The 25,730-nt window shown below is 44.5% G+C and overlaps 2 protein-coding genes across 2 annotated transcripts in view; one reads left to right on the plus strand and one right to left on the minus strand.

Moving 5' to 3' along the window:
* Positions 1–10,910, plus strand: part of GTF2F2 (general transcription factor IIF subunit 2) — a 79,478-nt gene extending 68,568 nt beyond the window's left edge. Inside the window, exons 7-9 of the mRNA XM_084227018.1 lie at positions 418–517; positions 5,323–5,466; positions 10,084–10,910. Of these exons, the coding sequence (XP_084083144.1) occupies positions 418–517; positions 5,323–5,466; positions 10,084–10,203 (364 nt within the window). The 3' untranslated portion in view covers positions 10,204–10,910. The remainder of the gene's footprint in view (positions 1–417; positions 518–5,322; positions 5,467–10,083) is intronic.
* Positions 10,911–18,503: 7,593 nt separating this feature from the next.
* Positions 18,504–23,688, minus strand: TPT1 (tumor protein, translationally-controlled 1). The gene is made up of 6 exons (XM_084201355.1): positions 23,567–23,688; positions 23,229–23,302; positions 22,388–22,578; positions 21,548–21,653; positions 20,132–20,248; positions 18,504–18,728 (listed from the first exon to the last, which is right to left on the minus strand). The coding sequence occupies exons 1-6, from the start codon at positions 23,592–23,594 to the stop codon at positions 18,726–18,728; spliced, it is 519 nt and encodes a 172-aa protein (XP_084057481.1). The 5' UTR covers positions 23,595–23,688; the 3' UTR covers positions 18,504–18,725.
* Between the last annotated feature and the right edge of the window lie 2,042 nt (positions 23,689–25,730).

Genomic DNA, 25,730 nt, shown 5'->3' on the forward strand with positions numbered 1-25,730 from the left:
ATGGCTTAGCAGAGGTGGATAAAAAGCTTTTTTCATCCCTCAGCTGAGTAAGCTGAGAGATTCTGCATTCATTTGGTTTGGGTTCAATTTTTTTTAAGAGCAAGGGCTTTTTTTTCAATCTGAGCATTAGGCTTTTGGAGTGAAATTTATGTTCAAAGTTTGGTTTTAGTATCTTCTCTTCAGCTGTTTGATTTTCAGCATTTCAATATCTTCTGTAGCATATAGCACCCGAATAGTTCAGTGTCCTTAAGCAAAAATAGAGTAAGAAGAACTTTATCCAGAGGAGTACATCTGTTTTGCTTTATAGATTGTTTGCATCTGACCCTTGATAATGGCTGGTTCATAATTGCAGATTTTTAGAATTCACTTTCTGTGTGTGCTGGTCTGAACTTCTTATTCTTGTTTTCTTTTTTGTAGATTACAGATAGAAGAATCTTCTAAACCTGTAAGGTTATCACAGCAGCTGGACAAAGCTGTAACCACGAACTATAAACCAGTGGCTAATCATCAGTATAATGTAAGTAGCTTTTAGTATTTTTCCTTCTTTTCTTCAGGAGGAATTTGACTTAGGACTCTGGGACTGCTCTGCTGCTGTCCAGCAGGTCTTTTGCTCACAGTTGGCCACTGTCTTTGTCAATGCTCTATGTCACCTCATTTCTCCTTGATTTTGTCTTCTGGGGATCTTCTTTCTGTCTCAAGACCAGTATCACCCTTGGGGCTAAGGTCTGCCAGTTGTAACTGTCTTGTGTTACCTGATGGAGGGCAGACCACCTTCACCCAACCCTTTATAGTGGCTTTATTACATTCTTCCTCTAATCTTTTTTTTAATGTAATTTTGACATTTGTGGATGAAAGGCAGTTCTGGCTTTGTGCTATAAGATGTGGAAATGCTCTTTTGAGCCAAATAACTTACCATCTGCAGGAGAGTAAAGGACTTGAAAAGAATTATAAGTTTCCAGTCTATTGGAGTAATTGGCAAAAAGTAGAAAAGAGTAACAGCTGATAATTTTTCTCAGTTTCCTACCTTCATAGTACATGTTATTGGCATCATTGGCTTTGTCAATATTACACCCACACTGCTGTTCCAGATCAGTTGATGTACATATAAATTCTAACGTCCTTTTCCTTAAAGACACTCTTTGGGTACGTTGAATGTGAGCAACATTGTCATACTGAAAATGAATCACTGTGTTAGTCATTTAAACTTTTACACTTTTTATTAAGATTTTATTTACATAAAACAAGTGACAATATGCTGGATGATATTTAAGCATTATTATGAAAGTCAGTCTATTGCCACAGAACCAGAAATAATAATTTTTCCCTCATGGGTCTGTTTTGTAGTAGTTACTGTTCAAAGTCTGCTCTGTTCATGGATGATAATACCAATATAACTGTTGCAGCTGAGGGAATGCCATTTAACCAAAACAGTCACGCTGATGTGTTCTACTGTGCAGATGCAGTTTTACATCAGTATATTGTTTTGTGATGCTGCTGGTGTTCTTCTTTAATTCTGGAATAAGCTTTGGTGGGGTACAGCTTCTCTTTTTAGTGGGATGCTGTTCCATTTCCTGACACCAGCATAATTATGGCAGTATGACTACAACCTAGAGATAATCTTTGTATCTTTATTCCAGCTGCAAACTGCAGGTCACCATATCATTATGGAAATTTGAATCTTGTGTGAGATTGAGAGGGTATAACCAGGCCTGTTAAAAGTGAGGATGATCTTATTCCTAATTGTTATATTTTTATTGGTTACATAGCTGTCCATGGTCATGAAAATCCATCAGCAGTGTGTTTAGTTTTCATGTCCACCCTAAAGGTGTTCTGATGGGAAAAATCCTGTAAAACATACTTGTACTTGAGTCACCTTGACCTTGCTTGACTCTAAAGGCCAAGGCATGGCTACTTTCTACAAAATCTTTCTTTTCATTCAAGTCTTTTATTAAGGTTCAGGTTAGATGGCTGAAAGGGTATATATCTACTGGGGGAAAAAGTCCATGAACTTGTAAAACCTCCTGGTTAAATTTTTCTGCTGTTTTCAAGCAGCAGCTGCTTTCTTAGAACCTGCTGCATTGCATGTAATTGTATGGGTGCTGTGTTGGGGACAGGAATTTCACAAGAAAATAAAAAATGTAGAACCTGTCATATGTGTTAATACAGTCATCATCTGGGCAGTTTCTGAGAGAAGAATGAGTATCTACTAAGTAAGACAGAAAGGGTTAACATTTCTTGAAGGAAACAATATAAAACGGGGCTTAAATGTGGCTGCTTCATGTACCTGTAAATGAACGTACAGCAGGAAGGAGGAGGAGTGGAATAAATTACATGTGGATGGGGAATAGCAATAGCTTGTTTGAACTCAAGGACTGGGAAAGTGATTAGGTCATTTTTGCAAGAAATTATATTACACCTATATTTTTATTTGAAGAAATTGCAATTCCATTACAATAAATGCTAAGGTTGTAACTTAGCTTTTGTTCTCTGGGGAAAAGACCTCCATTATATCTATTAATCTTAAATGTGTTTGCAAAGTTGCAATGTTAATGTTTTTGAAGCTGAAACCTTTCTGTGACTTAATTATTTTTCATGATACAGCAGAAAGGTTCTTCAGTGGTTCTGGTTAGCCCTTCAGAGGTTTCTATTAGTGGTTTGTTTGTGGTCCTCTTTCCCAATGTCCTGTACTGTAGAGGTTGGTACCCATGCTCCAGGAGACAAGAAAACCTTTAGGACTATCTAAAATACTTTGAAGTATCTTTAGATGAAACTTTGGATTTATTCTAACTTCTCTATGACTTTTATATTTGCTGTCTACTAAAGCAGTTATATCAGCTTCAGTATAAATGATACTTTAAAGAAGGCAATTTTAGCAGCTTTTAAGCAAGCTTAAGCAACATCCTGGGAAGGTAAACAAAGAGAAATTGATTTCAGTATAAAGTCTTCGGGGGATAAACTCACAACTTCTATGCTAAACATCTTGTCCTAAAATGGTCTTTCCTTGAAATCAAATAGTATTTGAGTGTTTTTTAAATTAAAAATACCACAGAACTTTAAAGACCTCTAATTAGTTTACAGTGTAGGTGCATTTTATTACATGACTACTAAAAAGTGCTTTAAGCCTACTACATAGAAGATCCTGTTTGCAAAGAAAACAGGAAGGAAAAAAGTGAAAGGCTGCATTGTAACTTGCTGTGAGCAGTGTATTCACAAGGCCAAAAAGAAGAAATCAGCAACAGAAGACACCAGGCTTTTTTTTTTTTTTTTTTTCAGCACTTCTCAATGTGCTCTTCTATCAGACAACAGTGGAAACTGTTGCTGTGGCTAGAGGAAAATGCTAGAGTATTGCTAATTAGAGAGTGGGCAACTGGGGACCAGCAGCTAATAGCTTTTCAATAAAGGGAGGGTTTGATACACAGTTTTTTATGTGAATTGATTTTATACAGTAACTAATTAAGACTATTAGAATATTCACATGGAATTTTTTTAGTAATTGTCTGTTGGACTTCCAGAAGAAGCAAATGTTTTGACTTGCTATTGTTTAGGGGAAGGCCAGTGTCATAGGTTTGTGTTCCTCTTCTCGTGGTGCAGCAGTTCTGCTGTGGATCGTGGCAACCAAGATGATGTACTGTCAACCTGCTTTGCTTGATGTTACACTTTGTTATGTTGCAAAGCTATTACTGTTTTGAGGATTTATTCTTCTTTAAATGCACTGGCTAAAGAGTTAAATAATTAAACTAAACTATTTACTGGATAAAAATCAATTGCACGATGGGTTTGTGTGGTGAGACTGTAGCTTTTATAACACTGCATGGAGTTAGAAAAGCAGACAAGTATTTAGTTGTGCACACCCATTTTCGTTTAAAGCAGAAGTAAGAGACTTCAAGCTACAGGTTGGGAACAATTGCTCTGCACCCAGTTTAATGATGTACATCCATTTCAGAATGTGAAGAAGGTAGTTGGCTGGCTGAAGACCTGGGAGCCACAGCAAAAGTGGCAATATTCTTTAGCCACTTTGGGACAGCTACCAAGAGACAGGCTATTTTCACTCTGAGAGTAGGAGGGAGTTAGCTGGCAAGGATACATAGGAAAAAAATGAATTGGGCCATAAAACCGATCTTTCTTCTTAAAAATAAGATCTTAGTATCTAGTAGATCTGTGCATTTTCATTTCCAAGCTTTTAATCTGAAGGTCTTCCTTTTGAGAGTCAGATTTGAGCCATCAGAAGCAGAACGACTCCCATAGAGAATTACCTCATGTACAGCCAGGCGTGTGTCCCTTATTGATCACATGCATCTTTTCTGCTGTACATTGTGCCGCTATGGATTCACCCACGCAGTTTGCCTGAAAGCACTTGATGTTTATGTGACTTACACTACCTTCTGGATCACTTCAGTTGGTTCCAAGGAGCTGGCTGGTTTTCTGTTCCAGGGTGGTATTGGGGTGGGTGGGGTGATTGCTGGCAGGTGTCACAGTTGGTGCTCTCTGGCAACTGGGCTTTGTTTGGGGTGTGCTGGTCTGTGCTTCTGATGATGAATCAGAGGAAGTATTTTTGGAGGCGATAAAAGTTTCTGTGAAGATGTATAGTCATCTGGTGCAGACTATAATGGTTAAGTAATTTTTAATGTACAGTTTGAAGTAAGATGATGTGTGGCAACAAGGGGCCTCTGCCTGCTTAGAAGGTTTGTTTTTTTGGGATTAGTGCAACTTCATGTGTGCTACTCTGGTTTCTCCTGAAGAGCAACCATCCGTATCCTCAAAGTGTGTCTTTGAAGATTGGTTGTATATTGAAATGGAGTTTATGCCTTGAGTGCAGCTTCTGGAGAAAATGCAGCAGTGTCCAAGGGCCATTGGGAACATTCTTTGGGCAGGTGCTTGTTATGATTGTGGATGTAGCCATGTTAGTCTGTGGATTTTCTCGAGCATGGCAGTTTGGAGGTTGTTTGACATTTGTCATTGTACCTCAGAAGCTGGTACCAACAAAGGTGGAGTGAGAATACAGTCTCAGTTTGGATTCCTATATCATTATTAATTTTTTTTCCCAGGTTTGGGCACTTGCAGGCTCTGTTTCCGCTTTTTGGTTTTTTTTCCCCTGCTGGTTAAAGCAGATAATCTGAGAAGTTTATTGTGCTGAGGACAAAATGCTTAGTTTATGTTCTTAAAAGAATATTTGAATGTTCAAAAGAAGACTTTCCAGATGAAAAGCACTCAGTCATTGAACAGTGTTTTGTTAAATAGAAGAGATTTTTTGTAGCTTCATGTTCAGCACTGAGAATTATACAGCATTACATGTGAATGTCTTTAAAACATGTTTTGTAACAGATTGAATATGAGAAGAAGAAGAAAGAAGATGGAAAAAGAGCTCGAGCTGATAAACAACAAGTGTTGGACATGCTTTTTTCAGCCTTTGAGAAACATCAGTATTACAACATTAAAGACCTGGTGGACATAACCAAACAGCCAGTGGTATGTACTGCAAGTCTTGTAAATACAACCATTTTCAGTAGTTGCTACTGTATGTATTTTACATATCTAGAAAATAGTTTAATATGTATTATATACCTTAGAAATTCCTCTCTAAATATGTTTTACAGCAAACTGAAATCACCAAGTTTTAAGTTCAGTATTGTAGGACAGTGTAGGATACCAAACACTGCAGTGAGTGTGCTTTCTCTTGACAGAGATGGTTTAAGTAACCTAAATGGTCTCTTTTTTTATTTAGGTTTGCTTTAATACTAGGAAACAAATTCTCTAATGCTCTCATGTCTCCCCTGCTACTCCTGTCCTCTGAAGCCTAGTTCTCTTGGCAGTAGCAGCTTATGTTAGTCTATGGTCAGCCTTTCCCTCAGCTTCTGAACTTTATTTTGGCCTAGCTACAGGGGTTGCTCTTTTTCTATATTTAATGGAATTTGTATTAAATGCAGGGATTATTCATGTCAGGAGCTTAGGCATCGTGAGCTCAGGCTCAATGCCTCCAAAATCATCGGATTTCCTTTACAAATAGGGTAATTTTTAGGTTAAGAGTTTAGGTGGTTGATATTTAAGATTTATTTGGGGTTTGCTTTTAAGCAGTGTTTTGATACACAGACAAGAAAAGCATCAAGACATCTGCATATGTGATGGTTTTGTTGTCTTGCAGTGTCTGTCAGCCTCTTCATGTATGAACCATAACTTTTAAGTTCTTTCCCTTCTTTCATTGTTCAAGCTTTCCTTGAGCAGACCAGGCAAGAGTGGGAGGGTGACAGTGACATGCAAAAGACCTTCGGTGTTTTTTGATGTTTTTCACTGCCAACTTCAATATATATCCTCAACCCAGCTGCAGATTTCAGAAGACTTAAGGGGACTTAATTATGTTTGAGTCTAAATGGAGTACCAATGTCACAGGTTGTTAGAGCTAAAGCAAAAGAAAGAACAGTAACAGCTGGATTATGGAAAAAATACTCTGTAAAAAAAATGAAGATGCTTACTAGTTTTGCTCACTTCGCATTTAGAATGAAGTGTATCTCTGTCAGAGCCTTTGTATAAGTGACGAGTCTGTTTGGTTAGAAGCTGCACGAAGATGTTACCCAAGTAAAATCCATGTAGATTCACTGTGTTCTAGTGCCTTGAAAGAAACTTGAAAGTTGAGTGCCTTGAAAGAAACTTGAAAGTTTAGTAACATATCCATGTCTTCCATTCATTTATCTCATGAGTCAGCTCCATATCTCTGCAGCAGAGAAGGTGTGTGGGTCATGGGAGCTGAGAAGGAGGAAGGAATAGGAGGAAGGTATGGAGGAAGTGGCAAGAAAATTTCAAGTGGGTTTTATTTTTGGCAAGAGAAGTGTGGCAGTCACTATCTCGATCACTTTGAATGCAGCTCGGTACAGATTTATCTCATCTACCATGACATCAGCTTGCAGTAGACTCCCACTTAAGCCACTGAAGAACTTGAAGTTACAAATAAATAAAGGTACTTTTCTTATGTAATGGTAATGTAAATAGTAAATTAAACCCTTGCTACAGAATATGTTGCATGTTGCACAAGAAGTTGCTGCCATCTTTATTTGTGTCATGAAAGCACAAAACAAGCATGAATGTAAATGACTGCCATATTAGGGAAACCTAGATTGATTTGTTTTTCATTCTAATGCAAAATAACAATTTGCAGTAGTAGGCAAATCTTTTGCCACCTACCCAGATGTAAGTACTGAATGCTCCCTGGAAATATTTCAGTAATTCCAGACTTCGGCTTCATGGCTGAGAACATAATACTGTCAGTGAGAAATCAAATATTTGTGAAGAATGGAAGCAGGATGGAGCCAGTGGCATAAGAACTGTATTTTTAAAAAATTGAGTAGATTGTTTGGATTTTTTCTTCTATTTTAGCTTTAAGTAATGGTTATCCTAAATACAACAGGGTTTGTTTCCCCCTTGAAGTTTCAGAAGTATTTTTAGAGTTTGTAAGTTAACTCCTCAGAAATTTTTATCCCATAATTCCATGATAACATCTCACTTTATATGGAAAAAATCATGAGGAAAGGTAGAACAGAGCGGAAGATGCTTTAAATATATTAAGAGATCACCTACAGATGAGTTTCTGTGCTAGAATCATATGTACATAAACGCACTGGATCCCTTTCTGAGAAAACATGGTGGCCCCCTGATTAGCGATCACCAGGCTCTAAAATTCAGTATTTGGCATCACTGGGAGTAGTGTGAGGTTTCTCTCCATGGTACAGTGTCAGAGCACTGTACTTCAAGATACATAGGCCAGCCTGGTGCACTGCAGACCAGGTGGGGAGTCCTGGTTTCTAGAAGGAGAATTGATCCTGCAGGAAAAATCATAGCATCTCCTGTACTCATCTCTTCAAGCCACTTGCTCTCATGTACAGCACAGCACAGTAGGATTATCCATGTTTCATAATGGTCTAAAAACTCCAGCAGTTCAGTGTTGTCTGTGCACACAGAGTGATGTTTCATAATTGTCTAAAAACTCCAGCAGTTCATTGTTGTCTGTGCACACACGGTGATATTTTGGGGTTAATGCTCTCAGCTGCCCTCCCTAACACCTCTCCTGCCTGGTTACCCCCTGCAGCAGAGATGGGAAATAAATGGCAAATCCTCAACTGCTGCAGTTCACTGTTCCAGCTTGAAGTGCTGTTATCTGTGTCTCAGACCTTACCTTGCTATTCGGTTTGGGTTGGTTTTGTTCCATTTTGTTACACTCTTGGAAGTTTGGCTCTGAGAGAAGCAGAACTGCCTGGGTAATTAGCTCTGAAAAGTACTTGAAATTAAAGATAGCCTTTATGTAGCTGGGTGGGTGGGTTTGGGTGGGTGCTGTGGACAGTTCAGCCATAGTGGTTGTACTCTGCCTGAGCCCAGCAGCAGCATCACACCTTGTGACCCAGCTTACCAGGCAGACTAGATCCGCCAGCTCGAGAACTGCACACCAGTGTACCTCACGGCACTGGGGGCAGTTATGTGGGATTTTTTCCAGTTCTCTGTCCATGTGATCTGGAGCAGAATTTAACCTTGCAGCCAGGTGTTTCTCCCACCCACTCTGCCACGCTTTGAAGTGTCTGTGGGTGACACTGCCTTGTGTGCAGGGATTGCAAAGCAGGCAGTGGGTATGCAGGTGTGCACATCGGCACACACCCATGCAGAAATGGCTGTTTCACCTGCTCCCAGCAGCTTTGACACCACGCGTGGTGCATCGCTGCCGTAGCGTGCGTGTGTCCCGGGTACCTGAGGGGAGCAATGACGGCATCTCTGCAACAGACGAGGTGTGCGAGGGGACGGCGGTGATCTGCTGCTGCCACCTGCTGGGGTTTGCATCCTGCGCCCCAGAAGGCTGAGGAGCCATCCCTGCACAGTGAACTGCGTGCTCTTGAGCCCAGCTACTCTGCTCAAAGGAAACACCCTAGAAGACCCTAAGAAGCTGGTTCATATGCACATCCCTGACAGTCACCTTTCTTACATGTTGGGCTGCTTTGCATACATTTGATGTGTACATGGAGAGGGAGAGTAAGGATAAGTTTTACTAAAATACACTTATTTTACTGACTGAGAACATATTTTTTTGTTCACGTATTTCTTAGCTTTCCATTTAGCAGAGAGGAAAAGACTGCAAGAAACACTTAGAAAATCAGCCTTTCTTATTTTCCTGTGTCTTCAACATATATTTGTTGGTTTTAATGGCTTGGAGTACGTTGATATTTAGTGGAACTGCAGATGCAGAAAATACAAGCGTTTGTATTTTTGAACAACTCCAGTTCAATATAAGCATTCCAACAGGATTAAATTGCTCAAACTCGAGCAATTATGAATTTAATGTGGGGATTCTTAAACTGTGGTCTGTAGTTGCCATGACAATCCACTCATCTCAGTCCCAATTAATAATTAAACAAACAAGTAGGCTCTTGTGACTCTTAAGAAAATTACTGGTGTTTATTATAAAGAGTGAAGGAGGGCAATATCAGTGAGTTGTGTTTTGTCAAAGATTATTATACTACTGGCATAATAGCTCTACTTGTTTAGGTTTTTTTCTTTCTCTTCCAAGCCTTAATATTTTAAGGTATTAGAAAATTCTCAGACATACACTCAGCTCTCCTCTAAAAATGAGGCCATGACAAAATGCTCAAAGCTTTGCAAAATGGCATGAAAACCAACAGATTGAGGCTTTGACAAAGTCTGAATAAGGCAAGGATTTTCAAGATAATCCCAGCCCAAGCGGGAAGAAAGGTCAAGAGCTTTTAGCTCAATTGGAGGAATTCCAGCAGGAGGAAGATGTGTGACATAATAGTTCCCAAGAGGTGCTGGTAACTTCATTTCAGCAGCCCCTGGAGTACTTGCCTCTCAGAGGGACTGCCTGGGAGCCATCATCTCTGGGGCTCGGGTGCTCCCTGCTGCATCCCTGGGGCTTGTGCTAATCCCTGCTGGTGCTTAAGGGTCAAAGTCTAGCCCAGAGTCCTTCCCACACCAGTTAGTGCCCATCAGCCAGCCAGGCTGTCTGCCCCTTAGGAACTGAGTCCCTGCAGTGGAGCAGGTGTGCAGGAACTGTGGCAATTGCCTGCCTGTTTAATTTGAACTTTTGTTTCCTTTCAGATATACTTGAAAGAAATTTTGAGAGAAATAGGCATCTACAATGTGAAGGGGACCCACAAAAACACATGGGAGCTGAAGCCGGAATACAGACATTACCAAGGAGAAGAAAAGAGTGATTAACAAAAATATTTATGATGTAAGAGTGATTGCACTGAGGGATCTGTGGTGTTTACAGACAGGACTGAGCACAGTGCAATTCTGCAAGGATAAAGATAAATTAAAACAGCTGATACTTTGTAATTTTCTGTAGCTTTTTTCCCCAAGGAATATTTCTTGTATGTTTCTATATATGCTTTGTCTTTTGACAGGAAAAGTTTATAGAATAAACTTGTATTAGATTTATCTTTATTAGAAATTTTCTGAGTTCTCCTTTTACTTTTTCTCGGTAGCTTTGTGGCTTTTCCTAGTCTCGATAACTTTGATGGAAAATGTGTCTTAGAGGAATCCATAACTTTGTGGGTTTGCATTCCAGTGTAACCAGGTTAATACCCTGGGATCTGTCAGGGCTTTGTCTGGAAGCCTGCAAATGTGCACAACCCTTTGTGCAGTGTTTGTGTGGAATGGACATGCCACTCCTCCTGGTATCATGCTATAGGAAGAACAGCCACAACCATGGTGCTCATCACAATCCTTAGACTCCTTGGGAACAAACCAGTGCAGTTAAAAACCCATAAAGTCAGTGGGAAGATGTCAGTCCCCTCCATGTGATTACTAAGAAAAAGTGACGTGTCTGTTCAGTACAGGAAGGAACAGTTTTCTCTTTTGTTTGGTTTTTATGCTGATACCTATGTTCTGTTTAAGCATATCAATAAAAGTATTATTTTAATTTGTACCACACAATATTGACTTGAACACATTGTGATTTAGGTGGCATAAGTCTGAAGTGTTTTTTCAAAGCGCATTTTTATTGCTGGCTTTGCCACTGGCTTCCTCTGTCGTTTGAGAAAGATTGCTAGATGTGTCTGTGTCTCTGTTCCCCCGTTTTTGAAATGCACACTGCAAGGGTTATTCCTTTAACATGTCTTTAGGAGGGAGCAGGGAAGGGACTATTTCATTATATTCTCAAAGCTTTTATGTTAAAGAAAGAGCAAAAAACACAGAGTGGGGGATAACCTCATTTCTATACCTGTAAATTAAGCAGGTAAGGTTTAATAGCTCAGCTTTCACATTCTCTCATGTCCTTCAGGTGTATGCATCATTTCTGCTCACCCTGATGACACAGGAGGTCTGTGTGAGAAGCAAACATTCCATTACTGGTCCACTTGGAAGCAGTGAAAGGCTTTGGGAGTGGTCAAGTGCTTTCAGAGGTCTGTAAAACAGCTCTTATACATAAGTCACACAATTTTGCTCAATTCATTTATTTCTAGAGTTGTTTGTGTAGGTATCTCTCTATAGCTACACTTGGGGCTAGTGCTCAGCATCCTGTGGCATTAAGTGCCCAGTTCCCAGGAGAGGGACTGCTGAGAGTTTTGAAGAGCAGATTGCATTCCAGGGGGGTGTGTGCTTTCATAAATACTGCCACTGACTCGTGTCTCCCCAGGCTCTACAGCAGGACCCAGCTGGCAGATGGCTGCAGGAGCCATCTGAAGATGCTGAGAGGAATGCAGGAAGTCAGCCTTTGTGTCTTGCTGTGGAACATGATGTGCTCCTAGGCAGTAGCCAGGGCCTGCTCACACTGCTGTCCTCATTGTACTGCTCGAGTCCTCTGTGGACTTGCGTTCAGGGATGAGTAGGATGAGAGCTCTTGCCTCTCATGAGCTGGGCTCCTCTGTGGGATCTGTGTCCTGTTTCAGCAGGTGAAGCTGAAGCACCCAGCAAGTCTAGGTAAGCTTCTCCTTTGTATTGCCCCTCACATGGTCCTCTAAAACCATGCAGGGGGACGCCATGCAATCCTGATTAAGTAGTGTCGTAATTCCTTACCACAGGTAAAAATGACTGTGACATTCCAGAGGAAATGGTTACCTTGAGTGGAATCCCCAGCAGGATTAGTTTAGCAGGAAAGTTTTGGATCTGCTTGTATTTCTGGTATTATGTGAGCTGCTTCACAGTTTGTCTTCAGTCAAGAGGGACATAATCAGTCAGCATGAAATGCCTGAACATGTAAGTAAAGGAGGTATTTTATTGATCTGCAGAGTGCCTTTGGACAAGGTAAATAAGCTCTGCTCAGGAGTAATGGAAAATGTGCAGAGCACTCCGTTTTTTTGCGGGGTTTATGGTGTTTGCAAAGGGCTGATTTTTTTATGGGTATCATTAAAAACGTGTAGAGTGCTAGAAGTAAACAGAAAAAAGAAGCAGTGGGGTTTTCAACCAGCGAGCAACCAGAAAAGTTGAGGAATGCCAAACTGTAGTTCTGTAAAGTAACACCAGTTATAAATAATGAGGAGCAGGACAGTGAGGAAACAGCACTTCAAAAATGGAAATGCTATATCAGAATAAACTAAGAAAAGATAACCAGTGGAGAGTCCAGAAGCCAGGTAGCTTGTAAGCTACTTTTTAACCTGCTTCCTGCATGATTTTGAAGCTTTTCTAGCATGTTAGGGTGTAATTGGAATTTTAGCCTCAAAAGCTGCCACAAAGTCCAAGTGGCATGAGAGAAGGGAACAACGAGCCCACAGAGATGCTGATCTAGAGCACGAAAGATGCTCTCCTGTGCTGGCAGCAGGACCGGTGCCGTGCATTCAAGGGCTCTGCTGGCTCCTGCCTGGTGGGAGCACATGGTAAAGATGAAGGTGGAGTTTTTAGGTGCCCTTGGCAGGTCATCATCCAGCCTGCAGCTAAGCCATGGGATCTTACAGTACAAACCGTCAGAGAGACAGAGGCAGCAAGATCAACATGCTGCTATGAGGCCCATATTCTACCTTCTGCAGTAACCCAGGCACTGCAGGACTAGTCTAAATTCATGCAAGGCTGGCATAACAACTGAGCATTTGGGAGAACCTCATTTGGATCCATCACTTAATACCCAGCAGAAGCTTTCCAGCTCTGCTACGCTTGTTCTGCACGATGCCCTTACACAAGTGCTGTTGGCAGGATTTCCATCTGCCAAAAGAGAGGAGGAGGCTCGGAGGCGTTCAGGTCTTATTCCCTGGCCCCCACATTTGGATTAATTTAAACTCTGGACTCGCAGCAGCGATGAACAATTCCCTGCTGATCCTCCCATGTGCTGCTGTCTCTACTCATGCAGATGTTCTTGAATATTAGTGGTCAGAATGCTGCTTGGCGAGTGGGCCCCACAGGCATGAGCAGAAGTTTCTGTGTGCTAAATGTCATTAAATGAGATTAAAAGCATGTCCACTCTCCATCCTTGCTTGACCCAAATGACCAGTTTGGTAAGCTCAGGCAGTACCAGCAGCGACCTGAGCAGACACAAGGTGACAACCACACCTTTAGAGATCCCCTGCTTATTCAACCTCCCTTCTCTTTCCCCCCACACCAGGGAAATTTTCCTCCAGAGGAGGAGAATCAAAGTAAAACTGGTATGTTGAGAAAGAACAGTTTAATAACTGAAAATTAGCAAAACATAGTAGTAATGGTAAAAAAAATATAAAAATGCTAATAAAAAGGGAAAAACAAGTGATGGACAATACAAGTGTTCATCACCCTCTGAGTGATGGCAGACCCCCCTTATGGTAAGTCCTCTGCCCCGTTTATATACTGGGCATGGCATTCTGTGGTGTGGAATATCCCTGGTGAGCCCAGGTCCTTTGTTCTAGCTGTGCTTTCCCCCCCATACTGTTTCTTTTCCATCCCTTCTTGCTGGCAGCACATGAGACAACAGACAAATGTCATTGACTTAGGGTAAACACGACTTAGCAGAAAAACAACATCGGTGTGTTACCAACACGCTCAGATTCTGAATCTAAAACACAGCACTGTAACAGCTACTGAGAAGAAATTTACTCAGAAATGAGCATGGTTGAAAATCAGGATACGGGGTACCAGGATGGCACATGCTGCTGGGGGTGGCTGGTGGGCTGGGGCAGCTGGTGGGTGAAGAGCAGAGCTGACTCCTGAAACACCTTTCTGTGGGCACCATGAGGAAGCACCAGGAGCTGCAGGCAGTTCTGTGGCTGCTGCAAGCACACAGCTGCAGGGACAGCGAATTCATCCCTCCCTAGTGCCATGGGAGAGGCCGGGGGCATCCAGCTCGGGTCAGACACAGCTGTAGGTAAAGCAGCTAAACCTCAGCCCTTGAACCGGACCATTACAGTAGCAACAGTGGGGTTTTAGTAGCTGAGGAAGACTGGAGTACCCAGCTTTACGTGGCCATTTTTTCAACCACTCTGCTACAAATAATTTGGGAAGCTAATCTTTAAATAACTTTCTCAACATCTATGTTCATGGACATTCCCTATTAAAAAAAAAAAACCGACCAACCAAACAGCTGCACTGCTTTGTGCCCGCACATCTGCACCTCACTGAGGATAGGAAAAAAGAGGTTTGCTCTCCAAAATGCCAGCAGTGCTTCCTTCCTACTGCTGCTGGTTAAAGATGGGGAGGTGAATCCCAGCTGTTAGCTCCCAGGTTAAAGTGTGGGCTGCAGAGAAAACAATGGATCAGCATTTTATTAACAGCGTGTCCAGCTGCTGCCACATTGGCAAGACTGGCATCACACAACCAAAATGATCATAAAAATATCTTCAAAGGTGTTTGGATCCCTTCTGCCTCAGGTAGAAGGTGATGAATGCAGCTCTAGTGGATTAAAATGCCCAGCAGCCATGTGCATCCTCAACAACATCCCACCCACTCCTGCAGAACACACTGGCAGGGTTGCCAGCATTTGCTGGCACCCAAAAAAAGCTGCTTCAAGCCACGAGCCCTGGCCACAGGCACTTGGCTGTGATCTTTGCACAACAGCTTCCAGCTGCGGCTTCAACCAAAAGGCAGCCAAGACAGGGACTGCAAACCAGCAAGATTGTGCTCTTGTGAATGGATTTGGTACTGTTTAGGGCAACAACTTCCAGACTTGGCTAGGGTTTTTCCCTCCTGCAAAGACATTTATCCCAGAGCTAATGAACATGGTGTTTAACTGCTGCTCTCCCACTGCCAGCTACAGTGACACAGAGATTTCCTGGTCCAGAGCAAAGCATCCCAGCTTACAATGGCAGTGACACCCCAGGGAAAGTGGCTACAGAGCTAAAGTGCAGATGGAGGTTCACAGGAGCAGAGAGAGGCATCCTATCTACTCCAAGCAGCAGCAGAGTACAAGAAAGCAGAAGTACCTTGATGTGGATACTATTGCTCTTTAATGAAAGCATCCTTCCTGAACAGCTGCCCACTGCCAAGACTGAAGTGGGCTGACCTGTGCCAGCTCAACAGCTAGGGAATTGCTTAGGGAAGTAAGCAAATTTCAGCTTTTCAAATTTTTTTCCAAATTTAAAAAAAAAAAAAAAATCAGTCTTATTTTATTTGATAACAACCATGTCCTGTGCTTATAACTGCTTTCTGGCTGTGAGCTAAACTGAGTAAAAGAAATAAATTCACAAAAAAAGCCCCAACACCAATCAAACCCAGCTGTGTTTCCTACATACCTTCATTTAGAATCTTCCCTTTGCAGGTTCTCCCTCCTTGTGCCAAAGCTGAGGGCTGCGGAAGGCTCAAAGACCGTCACCCACTTGGGCTCTGGCATCCACCCTCAGCTCAGTGCGCAAAGCTGGGCACCTCAAAGGGGCAGTGGGGACACCAGTGCCTCTCCCAGCACACCCCATGTTCTGTGCACAGCATGAACACCCCCAGGTCTGCACCATTTCTCCTCAAAGCAGATGGCCAAGCAGCAAAATGGACATTAACATCAGTCACTGGAGCATGGAAAGTGTTTGGGGTTTTTTGCTTGCTTCCAGAGGGCAAAAATAGAGTGAATTTGTAGGTGAGGTAGCAAAACTGTAAGACAATAAGCAGACATTGCAGGCAAAAAGTCAAGGAGACCATGGGACATGTGCCCAGCACAGCAGCTGCTTCCTTCAGCCCCAAGGCATCACTCCTTTAACCACAAAAGCCTGAAACTAGAAAGGTGGGTTTTCCTCTTTGTAAGCAAATCAACCTTCCTCCTCCTGTCAGCATCCAGCTCATAGTGGGTGCAGGAGCGCCCTCCTGGCCCCACATAGCCTGAGACTCCAGCCAGCGTAAGGGAGGTTTCTACCCAGCTGCTTAACCTGCTGCATGAGGCTCAGGGAAAATGCAATTTGGATCCTTCCCAAATCACGGAAAGTATCTTTCCAGGAATGCGAGATGCAAGCCTGATAAGCACATTTTAAAAGAAGACTGGGCAGCTCCCACAGCAGTGCAGCTGCAACAACCACCTGGCACTGCCGCAGTCCTTCCCTGCCACACCCTCCCTAGTGCATCTGACAGACGTGATGCTGCAGAGCAGCAAGACTTGTTCTCTTCCCCGAGAAACTGAAGGCAGCAATGCATTTTTGGGAAGTGCAGTGAGCCAGCAAGAACATTTCACTTGCACCTTACTGAAGAAACAAACAAAATCCCACATCTCCAGAGCCTTTGAACTGACACTTCCTTACAGCAGGCTGAAAGGAGCCCTCCCACCAGAGGCTGTGCTGTGCAGACAAGCACACCTGCTTGGAGCACAGAACTCTTTAGTTAGGAATGTTTGCACACACCAATTAAATACCCCAATGAGCCTGGAGTACAGACAGGATGACACACAATTTGCCATTCAACCAAGCAGCAAGGCTGTGTTCATCATGCTTTGAAGCACCTGCTTTTCAAAGCAGCTCTCCATCTGTACACAGGTGCCACGTGGCAATTTGCTCCAGGCTGGTGCCCAGGGCTCCCAGCCTTGGCAGGACCAGCCAGCAGGGGGGAGGAGTTATTTCCACTCCCACATATCAGCTCCAGAATTTTAAACACTGACTCACAGGAAGTGGGAGCCAGGGCTATGAGGGGCAGCACAGGCATACCAGCACTGCCCTGCCCACACTAACTTACTCAACTGAGAAGTCTCAACTGTTTCCTCTCCCTCTCTTTTAATGCTCCCATTTTTAATGAAAATGCATCAGGAAAGGGAAGATAAGATCCTCACCTGGCCCCATTAAAAACATCCTCTGCAAGAAAAGCACAAGCTGCCTCAGTGACTTCTATCTAGGCTTTGAACCTGCCTCCCACCCTCAACAGGTGAAACAGGTACACCAAAATTATACCTCATCCAGCAGAGATGACCCAAAATCCTTTATTGAAAAAACTCAAAAAAAACAAAAAAAAATTATAAACCCATATATATATATGAAGTTCCCACAGAACTAAAGTAGGTGTGTTTAACCAGGCAGGAACATGGGAGATAACTAGGGCAGACTCCACTCCCTCCTCCAGTCTCTCACTCCTCCCAGCCTTCTGCCACATCTATCTCACCCTGCAGAACCCCCCTCCACCCTCCAGCACCAGGGGCCAAAAATTGACACAAGACAGCAAAGATGTGAAAACTCTGAAGGAGATAAACAGTTAGCCAAGTGGCCCATGCCCTACCCTTTCAGGCACCTTAACCTCCCATGGCTCTGTCATCACTGCAGCAAGAAAAAAGTTAATGATTAGCAGTCCAAGGCAACATCCCTGGTGAAGAACAGGGTCAGCAGCAACAAACACCCCCTTGCTCCAGGTGGGGCTCTGAAGGTATTTGTGTTCCTTTATTCAATCCTAACTGCCACCAGGTCAGACAGGCAGAAAGCGCAAGGAACCCATTACTGTTGCATCTCAAAAGAGAACCTGAGAAGCAACAGCGTTTGCTCCAGGTCTGTCAAACAGATGCATTCCCTAACAAGGAACACAGCTAACAAGGAACACAAGTTACAAACACTCAGGCATGCACCTGGTTTGGAGGAAGTCTAGGGCAGGGCTAGGCCATTCCAACATTGCCCTCCAAGAGGCCAAGTACAGAAAAACCGCAAATCCTGTAACTTGACTGAATTCTATTTCATATGCTCCCCAACAACTGTCAAATTCAAAGTACCACAGCCAAGCTGTGTTGGAAAACTGAGCCATTTCACCTTCTCTCCCTAGTATTCCCATTCAGCCTCCTGCCTTGATCTTGGAGACATACTATAGCTCAAGGGAGACTCAAGTGCTCTTGTCTTACAAAGCAGCTCAGCCAGCACTCAGCTTGAGTAGCCCATATTCCATTTGGGGATGTTTTTATAATTAATTTCTTATCTATTCCAGAGATAAGTCTCTGCACAATCACAAAAGATGAAAGTGGTCCCCTCCGTTATGACATTTCTTGGACTTTGCCTTATTGACATCAACCTGCTTTTGCACTCCAGTGCCACAGGCAAACTGTGAAATCTATCTGGAAACAGTCCAGTTGTAGTGCTCTAGCACCAGCTATGCTACTGACAGCATCCAATCCATGGTGCAACTTCTCCTTCAAGTCACCTTGAGGGACACATCAGACCAAAAGACATCACCTAGAATGGGTTTAAATGAGTTTTATTTTAGACAACCTACATGATAGATGTTTTTTTCGTTTTTTTAAACAATGCCTCCACACTCCAAATCAGGGTCAAAATAAGTGAATAAAGCTCAAGATGACATCAGTCCAGTTAGACATTGCTGATTTCTGGTGTTGTGCCGATGAAGAAGAAACAGCAGCCAGCTACGAAGACGAGTGATCCAAAACCATACTGTTTGATTTGTTACTGAAACAAGAGTAGCAAGTGTTAGTTAAAGGTCATGACAGTATCAGCAAGTTTCTGTAACTAGTTTGTGTATTCCCTAATTCAATCTGGGCTGCCACAGTCAGGCAGGCAGAAAGCGCAAGGAAGTTATTTTTGCATCTTAGTGCAAACCAGGGAGCAACAGGAAAAGTGCTCATGGTCTATCAGAGGATGCTGATCATTTTTACAATTGTACAGAGCAACTGCCACCCACCAGCTGCTGAACAAGCCAGGCTGAGCACTCATTCACACCCTTCCTGCTTGACACACCAAGGTTCAGATTTCCTCTCAAGCACATCCTAAATAACTACCAGAGTTTACAATGTACCCAGCTGTCTCTGAAAAAAGCTGCACCAAGTTTTACTGCACATGGGAACACCTTGCTACTGTTCTTTTACTCCACCTTGAACTAGGTGGAGTTATCCAAACAACACATCCAAAAGGCATGCCCCCATAGAGGGATGTCTCCCCACAGAGGACATACACAGAAGCTTCTGCTCCCAGGAGGTGCCCTGCAGGTGATCACCTGTTCCAGGGCCAGAAGAGACATCCCCCCTCCATCAGGCTATGGGAGGTGCTGTGTCTGGCCAACTGAAATATTCCTTTGATTGGGCTACTGCTCCACACCAGAATCTGGCTCATCTTTACATCACTTGCATACCAGAAAGCCTGTGAGAGGCTTTACAGATAAATTTAGCTGTCTATATACAGACTTCACAAGTCCACAGTGGGCAAACCAACTGTTGATCCCACACTGCAGTGAATTCCACAGGTCTCCAAGCAAACCAAAAACCCACAAGTGTTGAGATCCAAATACTATCTTGTGGCAACCACATTCCAATACAGAGTAGTTAAAGCACACCACAGGAGCTCAGGCAGTTGGGAGATTCCAGATAGAAAAAAGGTTAATTACCTGGTCAAGTAATACTGTGTCCCCAAATTTAGGGCAATATTTAAACTGACAGTTCTTGTATAAGGGCATCAGATTAAGTGAAAGAAGATGGAACATGACCATGCAAGGTACTTCAAAATTAACACCCAAAAGTAGAAGTGCTCCATTTCAGAGGACCTGCTCTTTAATCTAATGGTTTAAACCAAATCCCAATTACACACATCTCAACAGGGCCATCCCTTCTGCATTTCTTGGCCATTAAGTCACCAGGAATCACAGCAATGATATACATCCCCTTTTAGTACAACTGAATAGTACTCATTTTCAGGCACTTTGTATAATACAAAAGCACCAATCAGGTTGCACTTACAAAATACTTAAAGTTTTCAAACTGGCAGCTACTCTTCAACTTCAAGAGGGATACAGAAGAACAAGAGATGAAGGAGCTCACCATGTACTTGGGCACATGAACCCAGTTCAGTTCAGTACTTACACATTTCTCGATTTCTAAGCCGTCCTTAAAGAAAATCATATATGGGGTCACACCGTCCTCACGGAAATCCAGGAGAGCCACCATTCCATCTGGATTCATATTCTCCCCTACAAAGAACTTCAGAGGAATGTGTCTCTAAGACATTTAATTGGCTAATGCCAGGAGAAAATGCCTTTTTATACAATACCTTTGTATAAACAATGCAACACCACCAAGCTCAGTTTAAAAGTCTCTCTGACCAGCCACAGGGATTTTCCTTCTCTGCAGCTTGTCCATCTTAGTGCCATCATGGCTGACACACCAGAAGAAAGGGATGCCATCCAGAGGGACCTTGACAGGCTGAAGAGGTGGGTCTATGTGAAGTTCAACAGGCAAGTGCAATCCCCTATACCTGGGTCAGGACAACCCCAAGCACAAATACATGCAGGGCTTGGGCATCAATTGACAGCAGCTCTCAGGAGAAAGACTTGGGGTGTTGGATGACAAATAAGTCCGTGTAACCCAGGACTGTGAGCTTGCAGCCCAGAAACCTAAACTTCCAAAGAGCAGTGACCAGCAGGTTAAGGGACATGATTTTGTTCCTCTGCTCTGCTGAGACCTCACCTGGAATGCTGCATCCAGCTCTGGAGCTGGGATCCCAACACAAGAAGGATGTGGACCTGCTGGACCAAGCCCAGGTAGGCCACTGAGATAGTCAGAGGCCTGGAGCACCTCTCCTGTGAGGACAGACTGAGGAAGTTGGGACTATTCACCCCTAGAGGCTCTAGGGAGACCTTACAGCAGCCAGTATGTAAAGGGGGCTACAAAAAGTCTGGAAAGGGACTTTGACAGTAGCACCTTGCAATAGGACAACAGGGAATGACAAACTCCAAAGAAGACAGATTTAGATTATATATTAGGAAGAAATTCTTTACTGTGGTGCTGGTGAGACACTGGCACAAGTTGCCCAGAGAAGCTGTGGATGCCCCATCCCTGGAAGTGTTCAAGACCAGGTTGGATGGGGCTCTGAGCAACCAGGTCTAGTGGAAGGTGTCCCTGCCCATGGCAGGGAATTTGAACTCGATGACGCTTTTCAACCCAATGCCTTCTGTGATTCAATAACTTTACCTTGCTTCTATGAACAGAGTAAAAGACAGCAAGGGCCAAAGCGATCTACCTTCCAAGTCTAACTGCACAGTCCCTGAATCACCATAACGACAAATGTAGCTAACTACAAGCATTACCAGCTGAAATGAGACCACCAAACAGCTAACAGTCTTTGGCTGTTTCTCCTCTCTGATTCTCAGGGCCCCTAATACTCTCAAAGACTGTCAAGTTAGCATCCTCACAACAGGAGCCATCAAAATTCTCAACAAGCTATTCAGCAGATGAACCAATCACAGCTTACCAATACTGCTGTAAGGAGACATAACTTACCTGGTAGTTTTTGAAGTTGGCAAGGATGTGTTTGATTTGTTCTGCAGCCCCAGTCATGAAAGGCTTTACTCTCTCTGGCTTGTGTTCCTCAAGTCTGGCTTTAATTCTGGAAGGAGAAAGAAAAAGTGCTCTGAAAACATGTTCTAGCTTAATATCTTCATCGTCTGGCAGGATGTCATAACACAAACAGTCGATCCAGCTACCTATAAATTTAGATTTTGCTGCCTTTCCCCCCACTTTCTCTCAAAGCCCCCCAGTTTTAACTTAGTTTTTCAAGTGAAATCACGGAACAGTACTCGCCATTCCTACCAAGGTCATTTTACAGCCAGGGTAGTGATAGGCAAAAATCAGCAAGCCCTTTCCACAGCACCAGGAGTATTACCCACCCATGTCACAAAGCTTTTTCACTATCAGTATTAACCCCAGTGAACACCAACCAACAGCTATTACACCACAAACTAGCAAAAAGACCCATTCACACATAATTTTTTAGCTGTTTACGTTGTCACTCTAGAAAAGCTTTAGAAGCTTTTCTTTACCACCTCAGTCCCTCCACATAAAGGTCTGGCATGGAGAAATAGAAAACAGCAATGCTACAAATAAGATCCAAAGCACATGATCAGGTCCTCTACCTCAGCCAAAATAAACATAGATATTCCATCCCCCATTCTTTAGGGCCCCAGTTCTGCCAAGCATTAAGACATTACTGAAGTTCACTGCCAGTTTCACACCTGTATCAGAAGGAACATCTACTAGAAATAAATCCAATGCTGTTTTTACAATCTCAAGCACACAAAACCACTGCAATCCAACTGAAAGGAAAAGCCCACTAACACTTACGCTTTCATGTAATCCTTGATGTACTTCTTGTAGGATTCTTTTGTGAAGCTGGTCTCCTGAAGGTGGTGGTTAATTACTATGTCAACACCAGTTATGACCGTGGCTTCTGTTCCATCTCCCTCAGGACCTTCAGCAGAGGCATTGCCACCAATTAGAGAGTCATCAATTTGACCCTCTGTCCTGGTGACCATCTAGATTTAGAGACATCAAAAAACTTAACGGTTCTGCAAAAAACCTTAGCACTACCGCTCTTACACTCCTATGACCTGACAGCAGGGCACAACTCGAGAGACACAGTTCACTGCAAGGAACCTGGCTGCAACTTGAGCACTAATTTCCCAGTGACAGGAGAAGAGGGAATGGGTTCAAATCGAAAGACAGTAGGTTTAGATTAGATATTAGGCAGAAATTCTTTACGTGGGAGGCACTGGCAAAGGTTGCCCAGGGAACCCGTGGATGCCCCGCCTCTGGAATTGTTCAAGGCCAGGCTGGATAGGGCTTTGAGCAACCTGATCTAGTGGAAGGTGTTCCTGCCCATGGCAGGGAGGTTGGAACTAGATGATCTTCAAGGTCCATTCCAACCCAAAACGTTCTATGATTCTATGATTCCAAAGCACAACTCCCGCACGGTGCATAACCCAAGCTCCATTACACTCCAGCCTGGCTGACCCGGGCTCTCTCAGGCACCATCTACGGCAGCACGGGGCACTGGGCCAAGGTGAGTCTTCCATTCTCTCTTTCCCTGCTTGGGCTCTTCGCAGGGAGGCCACCCCCACTCCCCACCGGCCGTGAGTCACCGCGGCAACCCTTCCTCCCTCCCTCGGGGCGGGCGGGCACTCACCTTCCCCTCCACTTCCAGGCACAGGCCGTCCGCCACCTCCCGGATCTTGTAGATGTCCGAGAACATCTCATCCTCTGCGGGGGACAGACAAACACACATACACACCCAGCCGCGTCAGCCTCCGCCTCCCGGCACCCACCACTTTCCCCCCATCGCTCCCGCCCCCGGGCTCCGCGCCCCCCCCCCCCCCCCCCGCCCCGGCCCAGCCTCGCACATGCGCGGCGGCACCGCCGGGCCCAGCGCTCGGGCCCGGGCCGTGCTTCCCCCCCCCGCTCCGAGTGCCGGTCCGGCCGCCCCTCCCGGCCGCGGCGCCCCCTACCCCCCCTCCGCGGCCTTACGGCTGATGCAGTCCCGGTAGATGATCATGGCGGCGGCGGGGGGCGGTGGGGGCGCGGGGTCTCAGCGCAGCGACCCAGGCGCGGGGCGGGAGCGGGGCGGAAAGGGCCGAGTCAGCGCCTGCCGAGGCTCATATAGCGGGCACGGCCCCGCGCGTCACCGCGCACGCGCACTGCGCGCCGCCCCGCCCCTCCGCCAGCGGCGCCCCCGCGCGGCCGCGCCCGGAACCGCCGCGCGAGGGGGGCGCGAGCGCGGGGTTCCCGGGGCGCGGGCCGGGGCAGGGCCACAGCGGCCACCGGCACCGCCCCGGGGAGCTGTCACCGCGCCGAGGGCTCCCCTCCGCCTCCTCCAGGACCTGCTCACCAAGAGACCTCATACGGCTTCCCCTCAAGGCCCTTCACCATCGTCATTGCCCTCCTTTGGACGCTCTAATAGCTCCATGTCTTCCTTACACTGTGGCACCCAGACCTGCCCCCAGCACTCGAGGTGAGGCAGCCCCAGCTCAGAGCAGAGCGGGACAATCCCTCCCTGGCCTGGCCGGCGATGCTGTGCCTGATGCACCCCAGCACAGGGCTGGTCCTCCTGGCTGCCAGGGCTCCGCTCAGATTCAGCTTGCAAAACGAGGAGCAGCGTTTCATCCTTCCCGAGTCAGAGGGGGTCAGGGCTGGCAGGGACCTCTGGAGAGCAACCAGTCCTGCCCCGTGCCAGTGCAGGGCCGGTGTCTCTCCATCATTGCCTGTGGTTGCATTTCATGGGTTTCGACACCAATTTTCCTCTTTCTCCTAATCTTTTAAGCTCTCAGTAATACTTTTCTTTTTGTCTAACTTCTTATGAGGTGTCTGGGATGTGTGATCACTTGCCCTTTTCTCATTACTCAGTCACTGAGCTGGGACAATCACATTTTAACTTTCTTTTTGCCGGTTTGTGCAAGATGGTACAGCTTTTGGGTACCTTTTGCTTCTTTTCTATTTCCTCCTTTTTTTTTTTTTTATGTATATCCATTCTCTTTTCCTTGTGTTCTATTAGGAAGCATATTTGCATCCACATGTTCCAAACTAGCTTCCAAGTTAACACAGGCAGCCTCGTAAATCCACACACACCGACTTTCCAAGGAGAAGCTTCCCAGCTTTTCCCAAGCACCCCGAGGAAGCACTGCTGCCCGTGTCCCACCACTGCCAGGGTGTCCCCTCCATGGGCAGCCTGGCAGGGCTGTGTCTGTGTGAGCTGTCCTGGCCACTTCCAGCTGCTGCCTCCTCTCTGTGATCCCCACACGCTGCTGAGGGGCTCTGGACCTTGCAAGGGCTGCGACACAGAGACACAGAAAGTCATTTGCCCTACTGGGTGTACATGAACATACATTTGCTCTACTGGGTGCTGGATCTCCTCCAAAAAAGTGATGTTTTCAAAACATTTATAAGGAAATAATTAGGAAGCTGTGAGACTCTCCTTGTTATTACTCCCTCAGGGAAATTGAGTTGGGTACGTTCAGAGGCACTGCTTATGCACTCGTGAAAGGGCTGGCTGGGGCAGGTATATTTTTCTTATAAGGATAAGTGAGATTTAGCTCAGTAGTCAGGGTCGAGATGAAAGATGGAAGGGCAGTTATGCCTAGACCTCTTTTTCCCCATTTTCTGCAGCAGCCTGTCACAGCTGAAACAAATACAGACCTCACTTGAACTCTGATTCTTAAGAGACATTGATAAAATACCTTCAAAAGACATCATGGGACCTGAAACACTTAATGCTGCTAATGATCCTGGACTTGGCAGAGACATCAGGGCACAGGACACAATTCCCTGTCCCTCATCTTCCTTAGGCAGTGAATTGCTCATTGCTTTCTTTGTGTGTGCCAGTGGAGCTCCCTTTTTATCTCCTCCTTCCCTGCTCTTTCTTCCTTTGCTCCAGATATCAGTGCCTTTGTTTTTTTTAAGATGGTCTAGCTTTTGCATAATCTAATTAAATTTATAAGTCATTCTCTTTCACCTTCAAGACTACTGCTGCTATTGCAGGCCTGAAGAGGGGGCTTCTTCCCAAATGTTTTTCCTGGTTGTTTTTTTTTTCAGTGGCAGCTGGCCTGATAAAAGATAGCCCCTCTTTTTACAAACCACAGGAAAAAAAAAGAGCAACTTACATATTTAGCAGTGTGTTGAGTGACAAGGGAACATT

Source organism: Fringilla coelebs (genome assembly GCF_963513975.1).
Source record: "Fringilla coelebs genome assembly, chromosome: 2".
NCBI lineage: Eukaryota > Metazoa > Chordata > Aves > Passeriformes > Fringillidae > Fringilla > Fringilla coelebs.